General features: G+C 48.3%; 8 protein-coding genes across 8 annotated transcripts; 6 read left to right on the forward strand and 2 right to left on the reverse strand.

Moving 5' to 3' along the window:
* Nucleotides 1–204: 204 nt before the first annotated feature.
* Nucleotides 205–1,520, forward strand: N7478_004242 (nucleolar and coiled-body phosphoprotein 1 family protein; the record flags this gene model as incomplete). Its single annotated transcript, XM_056920456.1, has 2 exons — nucleotides 205–246; nucleotides 315–1,520. The coding sequence occupies 2 exons, from the start codon at nucleotides 205–207 to the stop codon at nucleotides 1,518–1,520; spliced, it is 1,248 nt and encodes a 415-aa protein (XP_056778493.1).
* A 657-nt stretch (nucleotides 1,521–2,177) lies between these two features.
* N7478_004243 (F-box protein) lies at nucleotides 2,178–4,038 on the reverse strand (the record flags this gene model as incomplete). The annotated part of the gene is made up of 2 exons (XM_056920457.1): nucleotides 2,178–2,889; nucleotides 2,954–4,038. The coding sequence occupies 2 exons, from the start codon at nucleotides 4,036–4,038 to the stop codon at nucleotides 2,178–2,180; spliced, it is 1,797 nt and encodes a 598-aa protein (XP_056778494.1).
* A 903-nt stretch (nucleotides 4,039–4,941) lies between these two features.
* Nucleotides 4,942–9,990, forward strand: N7478_004244 (putative plasma membrane phosphate transporter Pho87; the record flags this gene model as incomplete). Its single annotated transcript, XM_056920458.1, has 6 exons — nucleotides 4,942–5,604; nucleotides 5,677–6,076; nucleotides 6,767–7,187; nucleotides 7,421–8,600; nucleotides 8,666–9,788; nucleotides 9,845–9,990. The coding sequence occupies 6 exons, from the start codon at nucleotides 4,942–4,944 to the stop codon at nucleotides 9,988–9,990; spliced, it is 3,933 nt and encodes a 1,310-aa protein (XP_056778495.1).
* Nucleotides 9,991–10,979: 989 nt separating this feature from the next.
* N7478_004245 (uncharacterized protein) lies at nucleotides 10,980–11,824 on the reverse strand (the record flags this gene model as incomplete). Its single annotated transcript, XM_056920459.1, has 2 exons — nucleotides 10,980–10,986; nucleotides 11,061–11,824. The coding sequence occupies 2 exons, from the start codon at nucleotides 11,822–11,824 to the stop codon at nucleotides 10,980–10,982; spliced, it is 771 nt and encodes a 256-aa protein (XP_056778496.1).
* Nucleotides 11,825–13,265: 1,441 nt separating this feature from the next.
* N7478_004246 (uncharacterized protein) lies at nucleotides 13,266–13,697 on the forward strand (the record flags this gene model as incomplete). The annotated part of the gene is made up of 1 exon (XM_056920460.1): nucleotides 13,266–13,697. The coding sequence occupies one exon, from the start codon at nucleotides 13,266–13,268 to the stop codon at nucleotides 13,695–13,697; it is 432 nt and encodes a 143-aa protein (XP_056778497.1).
* A 1,210-nt stretch (nucleotides 13,698–14,907) lies between these two features.
* Nucleotides 14,908–15,561, forward strand: N7478_004247 (DUF2470 domain-containing protein; the record flags this gene model as incomplete). Its single annotated transcript, XM_056920461.1, has 1 exon — nucleotides 14,908–15,561. One exon carries the CDS (start codon nucleotides 14,908–14,910, stop codon nucleotides 15,559–15,561), a length of 654 nt encoding a protein of 217 aa, XP_056778498.1.
* Nucleotides 15,562–16,244: 683 nt separating this feature from the next.
* Nucleotides 16,245–17,036, forward strand: N7478_004248 (40S ribosomal protein eS8; the record flags this gene model as incomplete). The annotated part of the gene is made up of 2 exons (XM_056920462.1): nucleotides 16,245–16,318; nucleotides 16,508–17,036. 2 exons carry the CDS (start codon nucleotides 16,245–16,247, stop codon nucleotides 17,034–17,036), a joined length of 603 nt encoding a protein of 200 aa, XP_056778499.1.
* Nucleotides 17,037–17,469: 433 nt separating this feature from the next.
* Nucleotides 17,470–18,585, forward strand: N7478_004249 (uncharacterized protein; the record flags this gene model as incomplete). Its single annotated transcript, XM_056920463.1, has 1 exon — nucleotides 17,470–18,585. One exon carries the CDS (start codon nucleotides 17,470–17,472, stop codon nucleotides 18,583–18,585), a length of 1,116 nt encoding a protein of 371 aa, XP_056778500.1.
* Nucleotides 18,586–18,588: the final 3 nt, after the last annotated feature.

Here is an 18,588-nt window from a genome sequence, read left to right on the forward strand (position 1 = left end):
TATCCCCATTTAGGTCCGCCAATCACAAGTCTCAATCTAAATTGAGCGCTCACCGCCTTGGCACAACTTTTTGACTTTTTTTTCTTTCTTGTTCCTGGATGGCAACTTCCTGTAAATAGGTTCGTTCGTTCACTCTATTTTGGCTCGCTTGCCGCTTGATCACCTCAGGATACACTGCTACGGAATCCTAATAAATTCGCGATCATGGTCAAAGACTCATCACAAAAGAAGACTTCGGTCAAGAAGGTAAAGATATAATTTCTACACTGTTAAGATCTGGCAAGTGAGGCTAACATCAACATTTCAATCGATAGACCGAGCCCACCAAGAGCAGCAAGTCTGTTCCCGCGCAGCTTCTGGCGTCTGTCTCTTCTTTCCTGTCCACCAATGGCTTTGCTACCACCAACAGCGCGTTTGAAAAGGAATTGAAGAAGGCCGGAACCAAGACTGATGCCGACAATGCTCCCTCTCTAGTAGAGATGTTCCAGACTTGGAAGGCTTCCTCTACTGAATCTACCTCGGCCTCCGCCTCCGCCTCTAGTAGCAGCTCTGAAAGCGAGAGTGACAGCAGCTCCAGCTCGGACTCAGACAGCGACTCCAGTGATTCTGATGTCGACATGGAAGATGCTTCAACCCCCGCCAAGGCACAGAAGACCCGCTCTTCTTCCCCCTCTTCTTCCTCGTCTTCTAGCTCTGACAGCGATGCTGATGATGAGGATGAAGAAGAGGCAGCTCCTGCACCTGCACCTGCTGCAAAGAAGTCAGCAGGCGTGAAGCGAAAGGCTGAGTCCAGCGACTCGTCTTCCTCGGATTCGAGCTCGGATTCGGATTCTGAGAGTGACGCTCCTAAGGCTAAGAAGGCCAAGACCACCAAGAAGGCTGAATCCTCTTCCGAGTCCAGCTCTGAATCTTCCGATTCTTCTAGCTCTTCTGAGTCTGAGAAGTCTAGCTCCGATTCTGGCTCTGACTCTGACTCTGATTCTGATTCTGATTCTTCCAGCTCTAGCGATTCTTCCGAGTCTGAGAAGGAATCTGCTAAGAAGACCGACGCCAAGGCTCTGAAGGCGGCTAAGAAGACTCCTCTCCCTGAGTCGTCTGACTCGAGCTCCTCCAGCGATTCGTCGGATGATAGCTCTGATGATGAGAAGGCAGGAGGCGTCACCGTATCCAGCGCTTCTGACTCAAGTGCTACTGTTTCCGCGTCTGACGCTCCCGCCAACAAGGCTGTTGAAGATGCACGTGCCTCCTCTTCTAGCGCAAGCCCTGTCCCCGGCAATGGTTCGACAAAGAAGAAGCACGTCGGTGCTCGCCCCACTCCCCTTGCTGCTCTGAGTGCCCTTCCTTTCGATGGCTTCAACAACGACTACCAGTCCTACGCCTATGCCGACCGTGCCTTTGCCGACCTCTCTGTTACCCGTGGAAAGGGATTCACAAAGGAGAAGAACAAGAAGAAGCGCGGCTCCTACCGTGGTGGCCCCATCGATATCGGTGGTGGAAAGTCTTTCAAGTTCGATGACTAAATTATTTGACTGCTCTTCGCTGCATTAATTTATGCTTGGCTTGTCTGGTGTTCCTCTCCGGACGGACAGTGTTCATCATTCTGCACGGAAATTCGCTCAGTCCCATTGGCAAGAAGTCTTTTTTGGGCATAATTGCCTGCTATTCCGAGCTGAAAGGTTCTTCCCATCGCATTTACACATGAGGAGGCTTGTCGATATCCACTATCCTCTCAATATTTCCACCCCTTTTTGCTCAGCATGGCGCATACGGAGCTATGACACGGTTTTTCTACGATTACTATTTGCTAAGATATTCGCTCTTCAAAATACCATTAAAGTTATTAATAATTACTTTCCGCTGAACTATACAATCTGTGCTTCGTATGACCAACTAGAGCCTTCAGGATCAATCTCAATCTAGCTCAGAGCCAACATTTTTTATATACTGATCGTTCAATCTACATCTACTGTCGTGACGTCTTGCGTCCTATCCACGGAAGACTATGATGTCCTAGAGTGGGAATCTCCACTTGTCTTTCCAATTGTCTTTCTAATTGACCTTCCAAGTGACCTTCTATTTATGTAGAGCCTAGAGCACATATAGCGGTATACTAGAAGGTAGAAACCAATATAGAGCCAAGGGAATTTTCCCCGCTGGGCGCCATGGTCCCCCTATACCTATCCGTCCCTTCTTCTCCAGGCGCCAGACTGCTCAAGGGCCTCCCATCGCCGATCCCAGCCAGGTTCTGCCACATTGGTTGCATGCCTGTCCTCGAGATACCAACATTCATGCTGCCTTCGCAGCTTAGAAGTAGTCGTAAAATCATCTTGGTCCGGCCGTTCATACCCAGCTATTCTAAGCACATTTTCCGTGCCAACAGGAACGGATTGTCCTCCTTTCTCTATATTCAAATCATAATCAAACCATTCGCGGGATGGCCCAGTCAAATCATCCGTCGAAGCAAAATCCAGTCGAACAACACCATCCACAATACCTGTGTATACTGTTGGTGACGATGGCGATGGTGTGGACATGGTATAAATTGGGCCTCGGTAAGGGCCGCGTCTACGGGCACGAAGATTACCCGGTGTAGCTGAGGGGAGCTGAGCTGAGAGGAACAGGGAAAAGTCTTTGCGAGGCCCGTGAGGTGCAGGTCTTTCTGCCCTTTTTGGAGAGATGCTGGTTTGGGTTTGGATGGGTGGGACTTGTGCATCCAGATAACTATAAATTTTACTCATGCGCAGATCAAAGATTTTGAGGACGGCATTGCCGCCTGCCCCAGCTAGAAAACGATCGTGGCCAAAGGGTTGCACGCTGTAAATGAGGTTGGTGTCGGTTGTATCTCTATATGTTGATTCGTTGGAATGCGGTGAGCGAAGATCATGAAGTCTTGTGAACAAAAAGATTAGCTTGTGTCTCTGGATACATCAAACTAGGTTTGATGTCGACATACCTTATTGTACGATCACCCCATGCAGCCAAAAATACATCACCCGGAGAGCCATTGCATGAAATTGTATTGAGAGGAGCGATGGCAGTAACAGCCGCATTTACTGATCGGCCAACTTGGTCTTCGAGATCAAGGGAATCAACGCCTATTTCTCTGTATATGCATGCGCCATCATTCGAGATTATGTTGATTGAGAGCGAGTTTTCAAGTCGACCAGTCGCAATAGCTAGCTTTAAAGGAGATAATAGCTTCGAGTAGCGACTTTTGATCAAGGGATCTAATTCGGAGCCAGCCCACGCGAATGGCTCAATCTCGCTTTCATCACTATTCAGTGTGTATAGAGCAACAGATCCATTATCAAAATGAGCGGCCAGAGTATCGCCGCTTAGATCTGTTTGTTCCAAACTAAGCCCATTTGTATTGAATCTCTGCTTATGTTCATGAGTGGCTGTGTCTAGAGAAAGTTCAACATGCGCAAGCTCCCCTCTCAAGCGGCCAAAAACTAGATGTTCGACACCGGAATCCTGTCTCCATTTCTCATCTCTGAGAAGATGCAATCCACAGACATCATCAAAGCTAGTTGCCTCCTCAACATCGTTGAAGGACACCCACTGTTCTTTAGACTGTATTCCAGACTGTTTGGATCGCAAAACGATTTGGTGGCCCGCACCCCACGCAAGCACTTCTCGTCGATCGGTCCAGCGTTCGCCATGCCAGACTTCATATGAGTCTATAGCTGGTCGGTACCCGAGAGTGGGATTGTCCCTACGGGTTGGCTCTTGAAACCCTATTCGGGTTGTTGCATTAGCTTGAGGTGGGATCACGAATCGGCCAATAATCCCAAGTTTGTCGAGGGCTCGTGATCGCGATGTGAGTGCACGAGCTGCATCTTTCCACAAAGGTGGGGTTTCAATGCATGGAAATTTATTTTGAACGAAAGATCGGAATATTGATGATTCTTCCGTGTTGATAATTTTATACAGTCGCTGACAGGTTTGTGCGAGGTTGGTCACACCACTGATTGTGGGAAGGTATATAGTGATATGCACCACAATCTCCGAGGGCAGGTCGGACAACATAGTAATCATTCAAGTTCCTGGGTGGCAACAAATGAATAGGTAACTGGCAATTGAGCCCTGTGCGGTTGTGCCACAAGAGTAGACTTTAGCAAATAGTTTTAAGTGTGACTTGGATTAATCAACGGCTTAACACTATTTTCAATATGCAGCATGACGAAATTCTGTAGTTTTCGATGTTCCCGATGCCTCGAGAGTTGTTGTCCCATGTACCCGTTGTATAAGTGTTGAAATGAAACTTTTATTCAAGTATAGAATGAAAGAGTGAATCGAATTTCTCAATAGAGAACCAGAATCATGAAACCAATCCGTGAGCCGAATTAGAGATATATGGTTAGTTATTGTTCATTGCCCACTCTTCATCGCAGGATGCGGCGAAGATGAGTCATCATAATTCCCTATTTAAGGCCAGCCAGGCCATCCAAATAGTGGCTAGCGGGGAAAAAAAACCTGTTGGCCCTATATTAACGTTTACCGCCTAGTACACTGCTATCTGTACTGTAAGCTCTACATAGATAGAAAAACAAGCAGAAAGACGAGTAGGAAGACAATTTAAAAGGCAAAGAGAGAAACATATTTCATAGATACTTTGAAATATATTCGTAAATTAATTTAAAAAGGAAGAAAGGTTACATCTCGAAGATACATCTTAAGACAGTAGAATTGAAGCTTGACTTAGTGATATTCGGGACATTTGGGCCAATCAGGGTGTTACTGTATTACAGGTATCGTTATTTTCTGCCCGTCTAATATAGGCCATAATGCGCTTTTCCCTCTGGGCGCTGTGGTCACCCGTATGTAAGCATATAGAAATTGATTGGCAAAATTACAGACCGCCTACAGCTTAGCCAAGATTTCATCATTCGTTTTGATCACTCCAATTCAAGGTGGTCAACCGGATCACAGCCACACACAATGCCTCCCCGACTCAACTTATTTGCCGCCCACAGGGCTGCCAATGCCCTCCGTCAATCGAGCGTGCCCTCCGGCGTACCCCGTGGTACCACTTTGCCTCTTCGATTCCGCGCCGAGCAGTCTACCCCAGTCCAGAAAAGATGGAACTCGTCGAAGGACGACTCGAAGAATATCCAGCCCGATGAGCAGAAGTTCCCCACACAAGATCCTCTTCCATCTGTCACAGAGGAGGCCGCAGAAATGTCGAGGATCATGGAGAAGGAGAAGAGTTGTGATGGACAGCCCTCCTCTCCAGAATTGGAGCAAGGAACTCCCGTCGAACAGATTCTCCAGCGCGACGAGAAGGCCCGCAAGCTCATGCCCAAGATTATGCAGGAACAATTCAAGAAGAAGGGTGGTTCTAGATCGTTCTCAACATCGGCTCGCAGCTACCTCCCTGAGACCGAGAAATTTGGAGCCAATGACGATATGTCAGCTGCCATCCTTGCCGATATGATCGGACAACTCAATGTGCAGGCCGCAGAGAAGATTCCAGAGGGCCTCAAGTTTGAAGAACCACCTGCTCCGACCAAAAAGGCCAACTTTCGGAAGCGTTACGACTCGCTGCAGGATCAATTCACAAAGATGTTGATGCATGATGGCAAACTAGCTCGGGCACAGAAGGTATGTCAATTTGAAATTCAATATCTTAAGCTGTTCATTCTGGCAAGATCTGTTTTAACACCTCCAATTTAGAACATGTCTATTATTCTTGATCACCTCCGTACCGCACCTCCCCCCAACATCAATCCCCGCCGACCCCTCCTTGGTGGCCCTCCCGGCCCTCAGTTGCCCCTCGACCCTGTTCTTTACCTCACCTTGATTATTGACTCCGTGGCACCGCTTTTCCGAATTCGCCAACAGAAGGGTATTGCTGGTGGTGGTACAGCTGTACAGGTGCCCGCTCCGCTCGCCCTGCGCCAGCGTCGCCGCGCCGCAATCAAGTGGATCATTGATGGATCAAACAAGCGCCGTGATGCGCAACTGGCCCACCGTGTTGCCAACGAACTGGTGGCTGTTGCAGAGGGTCGTAGTGGTGTATGGGAACGTCGAGACCAGCAACACAAGATTGGTATCTCTGGCCGTGCAAACTTGGGTATTGCTCCTCGTCGCCGGTAGTCCAATCACATGTGAGATAATAAGGCTCACATATATGTATGTTTAATTGGGTATCAGCACTTTATTTCCTCGGCATTTTTTGTACATGTAGTATATCTAGTTTTTGCCCGCATTTGATTTGACGTGATCCATATAGTGGTACATTTTTGTACACTTTCTTCCTGGGTATTTTCTACCTTTTCAGACATTTCCTCCAGAATAAAGATCACGATACCCTCACATATGAGAAAAGAACCTTCTAGGCCTGTTCATGAATTTACTTGTATTCAGCTATGGCCATTTAAAATGCTTGCTATAGCCTGCGCCTGATAGGCTGTATATGGCTTACTCAGCTTATCAGAGATCATTCCCGATCAGGCAAGCAACGGTCCCTGAGCTCATCGCGACATCTTTAAAAAAAGCTCCTGCAAGAATACAACCTCGCCGACGGTATCATAATCTGGCTGGTGTCTCGGAGACTAAATATTTCAGCGTTAATCCCAGCTTCGATCTGCCGTGCACTGCTCATTGCCAGCCTGACCACCAGTGCAACCCACGCAAGCGGCCCCAGCTGACCACAGCTCGATTTATCTAGCGCCCCGCAATACCTACTCATTTGACTCAAGCGGGCCCCTCTTGCTGGCACAATTGCGCATAACCGAATACCCCTCCTAATTCTCTGCGACAGTGGCTTCCTCCTCGAGTCGTGGATCTTTCGAGCTCGCCGATTTCAGCGTCACCCAGTCTTCTAGAGAAAGAGTCCCGCCTTCCACATCGGCCGGTGTTCACCCTCCGCCGCGTGCCTCACGGCCATCTCGATCCTCCACAGACTCACGGCCGTTCGACGGACTTGGGGCACGACAAGACACAGCGTGGGAGAAAGCATCTTCACCTAATCAGCTCCCTGGGGGTGGCGCCCGGTCTACTCCCCTCAGGTTCTGGCGAGAGGCGCTTCACAATCGGGCGAATCGAACAAACCGAGCAAATCAGGCTCAAGACCAGGTCGATCCTGAGACTGCAGACAAAATGAAGTTCTCGCATAGTATTCAGTTCAATGCGGTGCCCGACTGGAGCAATAATTATATTGCGTATAGCAATCTCAAGAAATTGTAAGTTCATCTCAGGGTTATACCCTTTCCTGTGGTGTGGGCCTCAAAACAGCTAGTTTGGGGTTATCGCACCTCACCTAAATATCTCTTTGTCATCATTTGAGTTATTTTGTACCGCTCCTGATGCACCGGGTGCGGGTGTCACATTGCACAGGATTATGCATGTTCGCGAAGCGTGGGATGGAGAATTTGATCGAATGCTGATTCGGAACTTAATTATTTGTTTCTTCTAGGATATATACACTTGAGAAACAAGTCAACCGACCTGAAGGCCAAGGAAATGGAGACGTCGAGTCGGCACCATTGCTCGGCCCTCAAATCACCAACCCGGACGGTATTTTCAAGCGTGCCCTCGATGCCGAGCTGCAAAAGGTTCTCGTATTCTATGACCAGAAAGAAGCGGAAATTTTTGATCGCACTGAACAATTGATGCGAGATGCCATAGTATATCTCAACGAAACGGACGGTGTCAATATGGATCCTGTTAGCGAGACAACTGTCAAGGCCACTTCTCGCCGTGGAAGAACGAGTGGCGGCTTCGCCCAAGCACGTCAGACTGGCGCTACTAGCGATGAAGATGGAGACAGTGATGATGAACCGTCTTCTTCGCTTGCAAATCTGCGAAACAGAAGACAGTCGACAGATGGGGAATCAACAACGGATGTGCAACCCGGTGACCTATCAGATTCGGCGTACTTTGGACAGGCAAGCAGTCGAGGACTCGCGGGCTCTGAAATCGGTGACCAAGCGTTCCTTGCTCTTTATAATGCTGGTGTCGATCTAAAGAAGCGTCTCGTTGAAGGTTATGTCACCCTTCGTGAGCTCAGATCTTTCATCGAATTGAACAAGACCGGATTCGCCAAAGCCCTGAAGAAGTATGATAAGACTCTTTTCCGCAGTTTGCGCCGGGATTATCTCAACTCTGTCGTGAATTCAGCGGAACCTTTCACTGAAAGCACGATGGCAACTGTTGATTCGTATATCGACAAGGTCGAGGGCGTGTACGCTGATATAGTCACAAAGGGTAATCGCTCGTTGGCTAATCGAGAGCTACGTTTACATCTACGTGAACATGTGGTGTGGGAGCGAAACACTGTATGGCGCGAGATGATTGCGATTGAACGTCGTGGTCAAGCCTTAAATGTTGGTATTCGTCAAACTTTACTTGGAGCCGACGAAGACCCAGAAACCGCGCGTCGTCAAGGCGACAAGCAAGAAATCCAGACAACGGAGATTTCAACACCCCTTGGTCGAATTCACTTCCCACTGTGGTTTTGCAGTTTGAGCTTTGGTACATTGGTTCTCAGTTTTGCTGTCTTCGGTGCTTTGCTTTCACTGCAGATTATGGAAACAGCTGAACAGCAAAACTGCTTGGCAATGCTTGTGCTTGTGAGCATTTTGTGGGCCACTGAGGTGAGAGAGCACCCCTTATTACTCCCAACTTTGGTTTATTCTGTTTCTGACTTTCTTCTCATTAGGCCATTCCTCTTTTCGTTACATCTCTTTTGATCCCATTTTTGGTTGTGGTTCTTGGGATTATGCGATCAACCGACAATCCGCCAAAACGATTGGGCCCCAAGGAGGCAACTGGTGTGGTATTCGGTGCGATGTGGACTCCCGTCATTATGCTACTTCTTGGTGGCTTCACCATTGCTGCAGCGCTCTCTAAATATGACATCGCCAGACGTATGGCTATGTTTGTGCTCAGCAAGGCCGGATCTAAACCGCATACTGTCTTGCTGACCAACATGTTTGTGAGCATGTTTTTGAGTATGTGGATCAGTAATGTGGCTTCCCCTGTCCTTTGTTACTCTATCATCCAACCCCTCTTGCGCAATTTGCCTGCGGAATCAGATTTCGCCAAGGCACTCGTTTTAGGTATTGCCCTTGCAGCCAATGTTGGCGGAGCAGCGTCGCCAATTGCATCGCCCCAGAACATCATTGCGCTACAGAATATGCACCCCAACATCAGTTGGGGTACTTGGTTTTTTATCGCATTGCCCGTCTGTATCATCTCAATCCTACTGATCTGGGGTCTTTTGTTGGTGACGTTCCATCCCAACCGCAATACAACTGTTATTCCGATGCGCCCCGTTAAGGATCGGTTCACTGGCATCCAGTATTTTATTAGTGCAGTGACCCTTGGGACTATTGTGCTCTGGTGTGTTAGCCACCAACTCGAGCATATCTTCGGAGACATGGGTGTGATCGCTATCATCCCTCTCGTGTTGTTCTTCGGTACTGGTATCCTCAACAAAGAAGACTTTAACAACTTCCTCTGGACCATCATCATCCTTGCCGCTGGTGGTCTCTGCCTGGGCAAGGCCGTCACTTCATCTGGCCTCCTACACACCATTGCTTCCGGAATCACGGTTCGCGTTGAACATCTCAGTCTATATACTGTGCTCCTCATCGTTTGCGCCCTCATTCTTGTCATCGCCACCTTCATCTCGCATACCGTTGCAGCATTGATCATCTTGCCTCTTGTCCGTCAAATCGGCGTCAGCATGGAGGATCCTCACCCCAACTTGCTCGTCATGGCAAGCGCCTTGATGTGCTCTGTTGCCATGGGATTGCCAACTAGCGGGTTCCCCAATATGAGTATGTGCTCGTCTACACCTTCCTACCATATATTGATACTAACTTACTTTTCACAGCTGCGATCATGGCGGAAGTCCCGCAAACAGGTCAGCGATACCTTCAAGTCCGGCACTTCCTTACTCGCGGTGTCCCCTCGAGTATCATGTCCTTCGTGGTGATTGTCACGCTTGGGTACGGCTTGATGATCATTGCGGGATTGTAAACTATGGGATTCTGAATATTCTTCATTCATCTTTCTGTGAAAGGTGCCGTTCACCTTTTTATTCTTCTCTCTTTCCTTTCTGTGATTTTGTGCGTTTGACTTTGGAGGTCATTCATTTGAATATACCAGAACTTCTTGGTGGTACCCTGTTCGTTTATGAGGTGGATTGATTCAGTCGTGGGCTGCGTAATATAAGTCTCATGGTTCATGTTTTCAGGATTCGCGAAGTTTAATAGATTGACATGGCATTGTATATACTATGTCTCCTTTTTGAATTGATGAAAATGAAATAGAATAGAATCAGTCCATTTCAAAATATGCCGAGAGACCCTAGATGAGAATATAATCAAGCGATTTACCTAGCCTAACCCTGCTTGTAAGGTGGGGCATGTCTTCAATGAGGTTCCACATGAGTACCCGGGTCTCACAGTCCTAGGGGCAACTCAATAGAGATCTGCGAACTACGTATCAATACATGTCACTAGATACATCTACTATACCCTTTATGAATGTATATTGTACCATTACCTATGATCTCATTACGTCGCAGCGCATATACTACATATACCTAATACCAGGTAGTTTACCCACATAACAGGCCATCGATCAATGATGACAAAATCGAAGTTGTAAGTGTAAAGTCTTCATTATCCCATTCGCCAAATCCAGCTACTATGTCTGGGAGAATATTGTACTGTACATTCAATATCAAACACACATGGAAACCATATCTAGGGAATTGAGCAGAATAGCCTGGCGATCCACTAGTGTAGGTATAAAGGGACGATGAGAAACTAAAAAATCAAAAATCAAAAATCAAAAACAAGCCAGGCCAAGCCATGCATATCCTGCATCTTGCATCACCGTAAGCGTGAAGGTCGTTTCGTCGCGAGAATATATTGAGATCAAAATAATAAATAAAGACTCGAAGATCACCAAGGAAGAAGCTGATAATGAAATGCTTCTCTAGTCGCTAGAGCCAGGTCAGATTAATTACTGTAGGGTCAGTTAGGAAGTTTTCTTCTGGAAAATGCGTCACGCAGGGATAAATGGAATGGGAGAATACTAACAGTAATCCTAGAGTCAAATCACCGTGAATCTTCGCCTTGAGTTGAATCTCAATATCCAGATTAAGATCCAGTCGCAGACGCAGCTGCTCGTCACGACCACCGTCGTCCTTTTCTTCCTTTTGTCCTTGTCCACCGCCGAGAACACCACCGACAGCCTTGCCTGCTGACCCGGTGACACCATTCAGAGCATTACCAGCGGTGTTCTGGACTAATTGGCCTGCTTGGTCTACGCCGCCACCACCAAGAGCGTCAAGGGGACCTCCACCTTGCTGTTGCTGTTGCTGGGGTTGACGGGTGCGACGGGTGCGCTGACGGGGTTGTTGTTGTTGACCCTCCATATCGCTGCGTTTGACAGACTCGACGTCAGACTCTTGATTACGCTGAGGACGGGGACGTCGGCGACGACGTTGTTCAGGTTGAGGCTGAGGTTCTGGTTCAGGTTCAGGCTGAGCGTTGTTCTGGTCTTCGTTTTTCTCGTCGTCCGAGTCTGGCTCTTGCTTGCGAGGTTCGGGTTCTTGCTTTTCCTCTGATTCTTTTTCCTGCTCTGGTTCTTCTCCTTGCTCTTGTTCTTGCTCTTGCTCGGGCTTATCCTCGGTCTTATCCTCCTTGGACTCTGGTTTCTCGTCCTGTCCTTGCTCTGAAGGAGGTGGAGTCTGTTCTTGTTTGGCAGGGGACTTCTTTCCAAGCTTGGGAGGAGTACGCTTCTGTTTGGTAGGGGTAGATGTAGAGTCCGGGTTAGGAGATTGTGCTTCCTGATCAGCCATAGTGGAAAGAAAAGAAGAAGGGGAAGATGGGATGAGGGGCAAATATGAAGTGATCTGTAGCAGAAGATGTGGGTTATGAGGGACAAAGCGTCACTGGTGCGAGGGTGGGCGGGCTGCAGGAATGCGTAAAGTAACTAGGATAAGATTAAACCATATGAGGTATGATGTATGTGGAATACAGGACGGGACAAAGTGCTTGTACGCTTGTCGTTTATATCATGGAGCCACCCAAGTGCACAAAACCGGCACCGATGAGCGTGTTGCCTGCCGCCTCCGACGTCAGGGTTGGCTGGGCCAGGGACGTACAGAGTGTGGCTCAAGGCGTATTACTGTATGGCTCGAAGTACGACGACCGTTCCCAATTGCAAGCAATCTATACTGGGAACTCCATGGAAAGTTGATTTTGACGCGATGATGTGGGGAGGAAGCTGAGGTATGACGTTGGTGCCGCGCAGGGATCAGGCTGGAACCTCTCCGTCTGGAGCAAGCGACTTGTTTTCGCAAGTTGGAGAAAGTCCAGGGAGTATAATGTTTCAGGCCGGTCCTTAGATCTGAATTAATCTAATTGAATTTTCCAGTCCGAGTTGTACAAGCAGTCATGTCAAAAAGCGGTGGTGTACACCACACCCACCGGAGCCAATCATGACAATCACGGAGCAAATTTGGCATTGGCAGCCCCTCCATGTGCCCCACTTTTATATATTAAGTAGACGTAAGACCGTTGCAGGTTTCCATCGTGTCGCGGCAATCAGTGTAAAAGTTGGCATATGACGCCACTGACGGTCCAAGCCTGCTTTTTTTCTTCCCTGTTGGCTGTATGGCTGTACCACAGGCTACACGGTCTCTGCATAGACCCTTCCTTTACTGGGTCAGCCACAGTTGAACCGTCAGCACGCATTAAAAAATGGTTCAGGCCACGAGGAAAAACCGTTGTTGCCACAGCATGCCATGGCAGGTGGCGTAGAATACCCTTGGTAGCGTCTGTCAATGTTGATTTCTTCTCGGCCGGCGGAGTAGATCTATTCCCGTATATGGGTGTCAGAAAATAGACCTGGCTATGACCACGGAACATCCCCAAAGTGGAACACGCCAACTGCATGACGAGGGTGGGTTTAGGTGGAAATTCAAAGGGTCAGTGTATGACGGAAAATACACAACAGTAGAAGACCATCCGCCGCCAACGTCATTTGCTCAAATCATGATGCTGTCCCTCTCGAGTTAATTTGTGCTGCTCTAGCTGCCCATTAGATTGAAATCATATTAGCGTTTCTGTTTCTTTCTTTCAATCTTTATTCAAGTTCAACATTTGTTCTATTTCCATAGCCCGAGTCTTCTATTTCGGTCCCCGGAATATATTCTATACACCTCCCAACCTCCTACTACCTTCTACCTACTCACTTCCCTACTCTCCGACTTTCCAGGGTCATCGTAAATATTCGCCATGGCTACCGCCGAGAAGACCCAGGAAAAGCAGAAACAGTTCCAAGTGCCAGATTACGAGTCAGGCGAGGACTACGATAGCGCCGATGATGATTACTCGGATGAAGAGGAGGAGGAAGAGCAGGAGGCTCCCGTTCAGAACCAACAACAACTGCAACGTCGTCGAAAGCAGCCTCCAAAGAAACAAGATGAGCTGGAAGAGCTCTCAGATGAAGACGACTACTATTCCGATGAATACTCCGACGATGATGACGGAATCATGCAGCGCAGAGAGGACGATTGGAGCCCCAGCGGTGGTATGAACGTGATTGATGAGAAGAAGAAAAGTATCGATGATGAGGAGGGTATGAAGTTGAAGCTCGAGTTGAATTTGGAGATCGAAATCGAGCTCAAGGCCCGAATCCACGGTGATCTGACCATTGCTCTAATGTAAGTTTTCTCAATCCCTATCCTTCTTCCTCTTGCAATGAATCGCGCTCAACCGAGACTAGGAGTTGATCACATTGGGCGCAGTGCATAAATCATCCTCATAACGGATCCGTACCACCAACCTTCCAAGTCGACTGTGTTATATTTCCTATCTCCCGTTGGTCTCGCGGAGTATTCCTCGCCTTTGGATGGATGCTCATGATTGTCACGATCCATGTTTTCCCTCTTCGCAGCATTTGATTCGCATCTAGTTTCTCGTTTTTTTCTTTTCTTTTCCCATAGAGCTACGACCGAAACGTCTAATCCCCGTTCTATTTCTGGCTATTCGGATTGCTTTGAATCTTATGGTCTATTGTCGGCGTGGCACACGGTTTCCATTTCTTGGATTCTGTAACTAAATGTATATATTCCCGTTTGAATTGATAATTGGTCCGAGATGTCCCTCCGAGCCAAGAAACCTTGCCATCGTTAGTGTCAAATCATAATTGTTCCACCTACATCCGTACCTACATGATGATTGAATTTTGGACCGAGATCTTGGAGCATTTCAAGGTTGCGGTGTGAAAACGCGTGGGCGAACTACATAACCGAACTACTATCGTGAACTTGAACCTAATGAAAAGTCCCAACAGAATTTGTGTCTAGAGGCTTTCAAGTTCTTACTATCTGTTACATAGTGTTATATAGTATGTAGCACCTACCTATTCATTCAACCTTCAAATGTTGAAAAAAAAAAAGTATCCATCTTGCGATTCCAACTTGAAGATTTAGGTGCTACGTATAGTAAATATACATTAAAGACAACCTACACGTACTACTAGCCCTAGAGGTAGCAGTACTATTGAGTTTGCCTGGACAGCTGGAACGTAGATATGAACAAAATCGGATGCAATACTAGCTCTAAGCTCAATATCAGATAAAAATGAAATAACTCGATTGTAATAAAAATGTGGATAGAATTTCTAACTGGGTGCCCAGGTGGACTCTAGTACACACATGTTGAGCACGGTTAAAAAGCCGAGGCTAGGTCTTGGCGCAGATCAACAGCGCATCCATCCTTCAAATGGGAACTTCTACAACACCCAATTGCCCCTAACCCACCTGCCTAGACAACAATTCTAGTTACCTAGTAGCGCAACCCCTCACGCTCATCTTCATCGCTTCAACCGACCTCCAGTAATTTATTTTTTTCTTATTACAAGCTGTTCGCAAAAATGTCGAAGGAGTTCATTATCAAGCACATGAACGCCGATCATGGCGATTCTCTGCAGCTCTATCTCCAAGCATTCAACAAGATCAGTGCCCGCGAGGCGCGCAACGCTCAGATCGAAGACCTCACCCTCTCCAGCCTTATCCTCAAAGCCAACGGCACCCGCTACCACGTCCCCATCGAGCCTGCCATGAAAGATTTCACCGAAGCCCGTGGTCGTTTGGTCGCACTGCACAAGGAAAGCCTCTACCGCCTGGGCCGCTCCGAAATCACCCTGACGGAGTACCGGGCTCCACAGGGATTCCTCCAAATCGCGATTTTTGGGCTTACCTTTTTCACATACGTAACTTGTTTCCAGCAGAGCAACCTGCTGCCGGGCGCATTCGTTTACGAAAACTTCGGCTACAAGTACGTCCCTGACTTCGCCCACTTTGTCTACAATATCCAGCCATTCTTGTTCCCTGCTGTCACGGTGATTCATACTCTCGAGACAATTTTACTCGCTGTCCTTAAGTTGAAGCCGCACGGCGTTCCGGTCTTGTCTGGGCTGTGGTGCAAGTGGGCGGCTTCGTGTTTTATAGAGGGGTATGGGTCTTTCCGACGGATTGATCAGTTTGTGAAGGAGCAGGAGGCGAAGAAGGACGGAAAGAAAGAGTAGTGGATGTGATTTCGTTGCATATAGGCCACCTAAAGTGACATCAAAGGGTCTTAGACCAATGCTGCTCTTCTAAATCAATGACCCTGATGGCAGTAAATTCGAATTATGCATGAAAGTACACAACCGCGTCCGCCTTTGGCTAGGGTCAGATAAGATATCATTAGTAATCAATCGAGGGCACATGTCACGGGACTTGTGGATGCGATGAGATAAGCCACGCTAGTCCAATTACGAACTAGTGTCAGTTAGGGCAACCGCACAAGCGAGCGACACAGTGCGCCTTGCGAAATTCGACGGACTCCACGACAGCATCTCCTAACGACAACCCTATCGACAATAGTTCTGCTTTTGGTGAAGGGACGCAGAATTAGAGGTGAGTTTTCCTCTCGAACCGCTCTGCAACCTTCATTTCTTTCCTTCTGCTTCGTCCGAGTCGACAATCGGGTGCCATTCGAAGAAAAATTATCGACCGGGACTTGTTCGATTTCAAGATTGCCCACGATCAACCTCAACAACCCTTCGACACATCGCCAACCCGTCCCAGACACAATGAATTAAGCCCTGAATTTTCCGCTCGAGACCTATCAGAAGTTTTGAAATAGAGGATTGTCGGAGGTACATATATCGAAGGGCAAAAGTTCTAATTTTTTACTGTTCAACAGACCCCCTCATCAACCGCAAATATGGGTATTTCTCGTGATTCTCGCCACAAGCGCAGCGCCACTGGTGCCAAGCGCGCTTTCTACCGCAAGAAGAGGTACGGTGCACCTGTCAATTGAGTTCGAAAGTTTTTTCTCTCGGTGTTGTCTGCATGGAACGGAGTGGTGGCGTGTTTCATGTGTTCTCTGTGTGTCTTTCAAGTCACATTGGAAGAACACGGAGGATCACCAGCGATTCAACTTTATCAACATCTTGAACCGCAATTTTCTGACTTGTTCCCCAACAGAGCTTTCGAGAAGGGTCGCCAGCCCGCCAACACTCGTATCGGTACCAAGCGTATCCACCTTGTCCGCACCCGTGGTGGTAACCAGAAGTACCGTGCCCTCCGTCTTGAGTCCGGTAACTTCTCCTGGGGCTCCGAGGGCGTTGCCCGCAAGACCCGTGTCATCGGTGTCTCCTTCCACCCCTCCAACAACGAGCTGGTCCGCACCAACACCCTGACCCGCTCCGCCGTTGTCCAGATCGACGCTGCTCCTTTCCGTCAATGGTACGAGGCCCACTACGGCCAGGCTATCGGCCGTCGTCGTCAGCAGAAGACCGATGTCGTTGAGGAGAAGAAGAGCAAGTCTGTCACCAAGAAGCAGGCTGCCCGCTTCGCCGAGCAGGGCAAGGTTGAGGGTGCCATCGAGCGCCAGTTCGAGTCCGGACGTCTGTACGCTGTTGTCTCTTCCCGTCCCGGCCAGTCCGGCCGTGTTGACGGCTACATCCTGGAGGGTGAGGAGCTGGCTTTCTACCAGCGTGCGATCCGCAAGTAAACGAAAAAACAAAAGGGAAAACCATCGGTTTGGGTGCCGCATGGGTTGTCGTTGCACGGGTGGTTATCGGAGTTTCGACTATGTTTGCCAGAAAACTTTCATGATCTGGGCATCTGCGGATGCAATGTCTGTAGAGCTCTGAGCCGTCTATTCCATAGGAATGATTTCCTGCTTTACGTTATTTTTGTTCTTTTTTTTGTCACCTCTCTTCTCTATTCCCTTGTAAATCTACAGTAGCTGTAATTCTCCATGTAAACGTATGCAGTAGAGATGGGGCCGGCTGATGCTGACGTTTTGCCCCCGCAAACATTCCAGGTAGCTTCGACCGAGGAGTCACATTAATCCCAATCTTTCTTTTTCTGCTGAACTCTCCCTTCTCAACAACCCTACCTTTCCGTCCAAAGCCATCACATAGAGAATCGAACTACCTATCATGACCATGCCTGAGCGGGTTAAAACCCGCATTTGCATGATTTCAGACACCCATACCAACACGCCCGTCCCCGCATCCTTCACATCCAACCCATTTCGAAACCCGCTTCCAGAAGCCGACGTCCTCATCCACGCAGGCGATCTCACAGTAAAAGGATTCGCCGCCGAATATGAGAAGACCATCTCGATGCTCAAGGCCGCGAAGGCCGAACTAAAGCTCGTAATTGCTGGCAATCACGACCTCACCCTCGACGAAGAATACTACTCAAGCTACGGCTACCGGCGGCACCGCATACCAGTACGGCTAGACACTACACAATCAGCACTCGAAAATGAGGAGCAATCTCTTATGCGCACAATCCGGGTTGGCAATGTTCCTCGCATCGAGGCCTTTCAATCATATACCCGTCACGTCAAGGAGTTATGGACAAACCAGTCAGCCCGAGACGCAGGCATCCGATATCTGGAAGAGGGAGTCCACTCATTCATCTTATCAAATGGCGCCAAGCTCACTATATACGCATCTCCATACCAACCTGAATTTTTTCGCTGGGCATTTGCCTATAATCGCTCAGAAGATCGCTACAACCTCCCCCGTCCAGGCTCGATAGACCCCCCTCCTCAGAATCCCGTTCCAGATCATCCAAACATAGACATTATGCTCACGCATGGCCCGCCATATGGTATTCTCGATCGTGTCGGGGACGACTCGGTGAATTATCAAAGAGAATCTGATACAGATAGCCACGTTGGGTGCAAGAACCTTCTTCGTGCTGCAGAAAGATCTCGTCCTCGTGTCTATCTGTTTGGACATATTCATGAGGGATGGGGTGCTGTTCGTGGTACCTGGGATATGTTCGCCAATGGAGGAGTCAAGCAGGAGCCTATTATTCTGCCACAAGAAGAAATGGCAGCAAATCGGGGCGCGTTTTATGATATAAGCTCCGAAAGTGATAGGCCATTGCAGTTTGGTGGGGAAACGCTTTTTGTGAATGCAAGTATTTGTACGCTTTCGTATAGGGCAACGAACGCGCCTTGGGTCATTGATTTGGATCTTCCTGTGGCTGAAACAGACGATCTGGCGCAGGCTGGGAAAGACAATACGGAGCAGAAATGATGG

This window comes from Penicillium angulare (assembly GCF_028827245.1).
Source record: "Penicillium angulare strain IBT 27051 chromosome Unknown utg000004l_segment0_segment0, whole genome shotgun sequence".
NCBI lineage: Eukaryota > Fungi > Ascomycota > Eurotiomycetes > Eurotiales > Aspergillaceae > Penicillium > Penicillium angulare.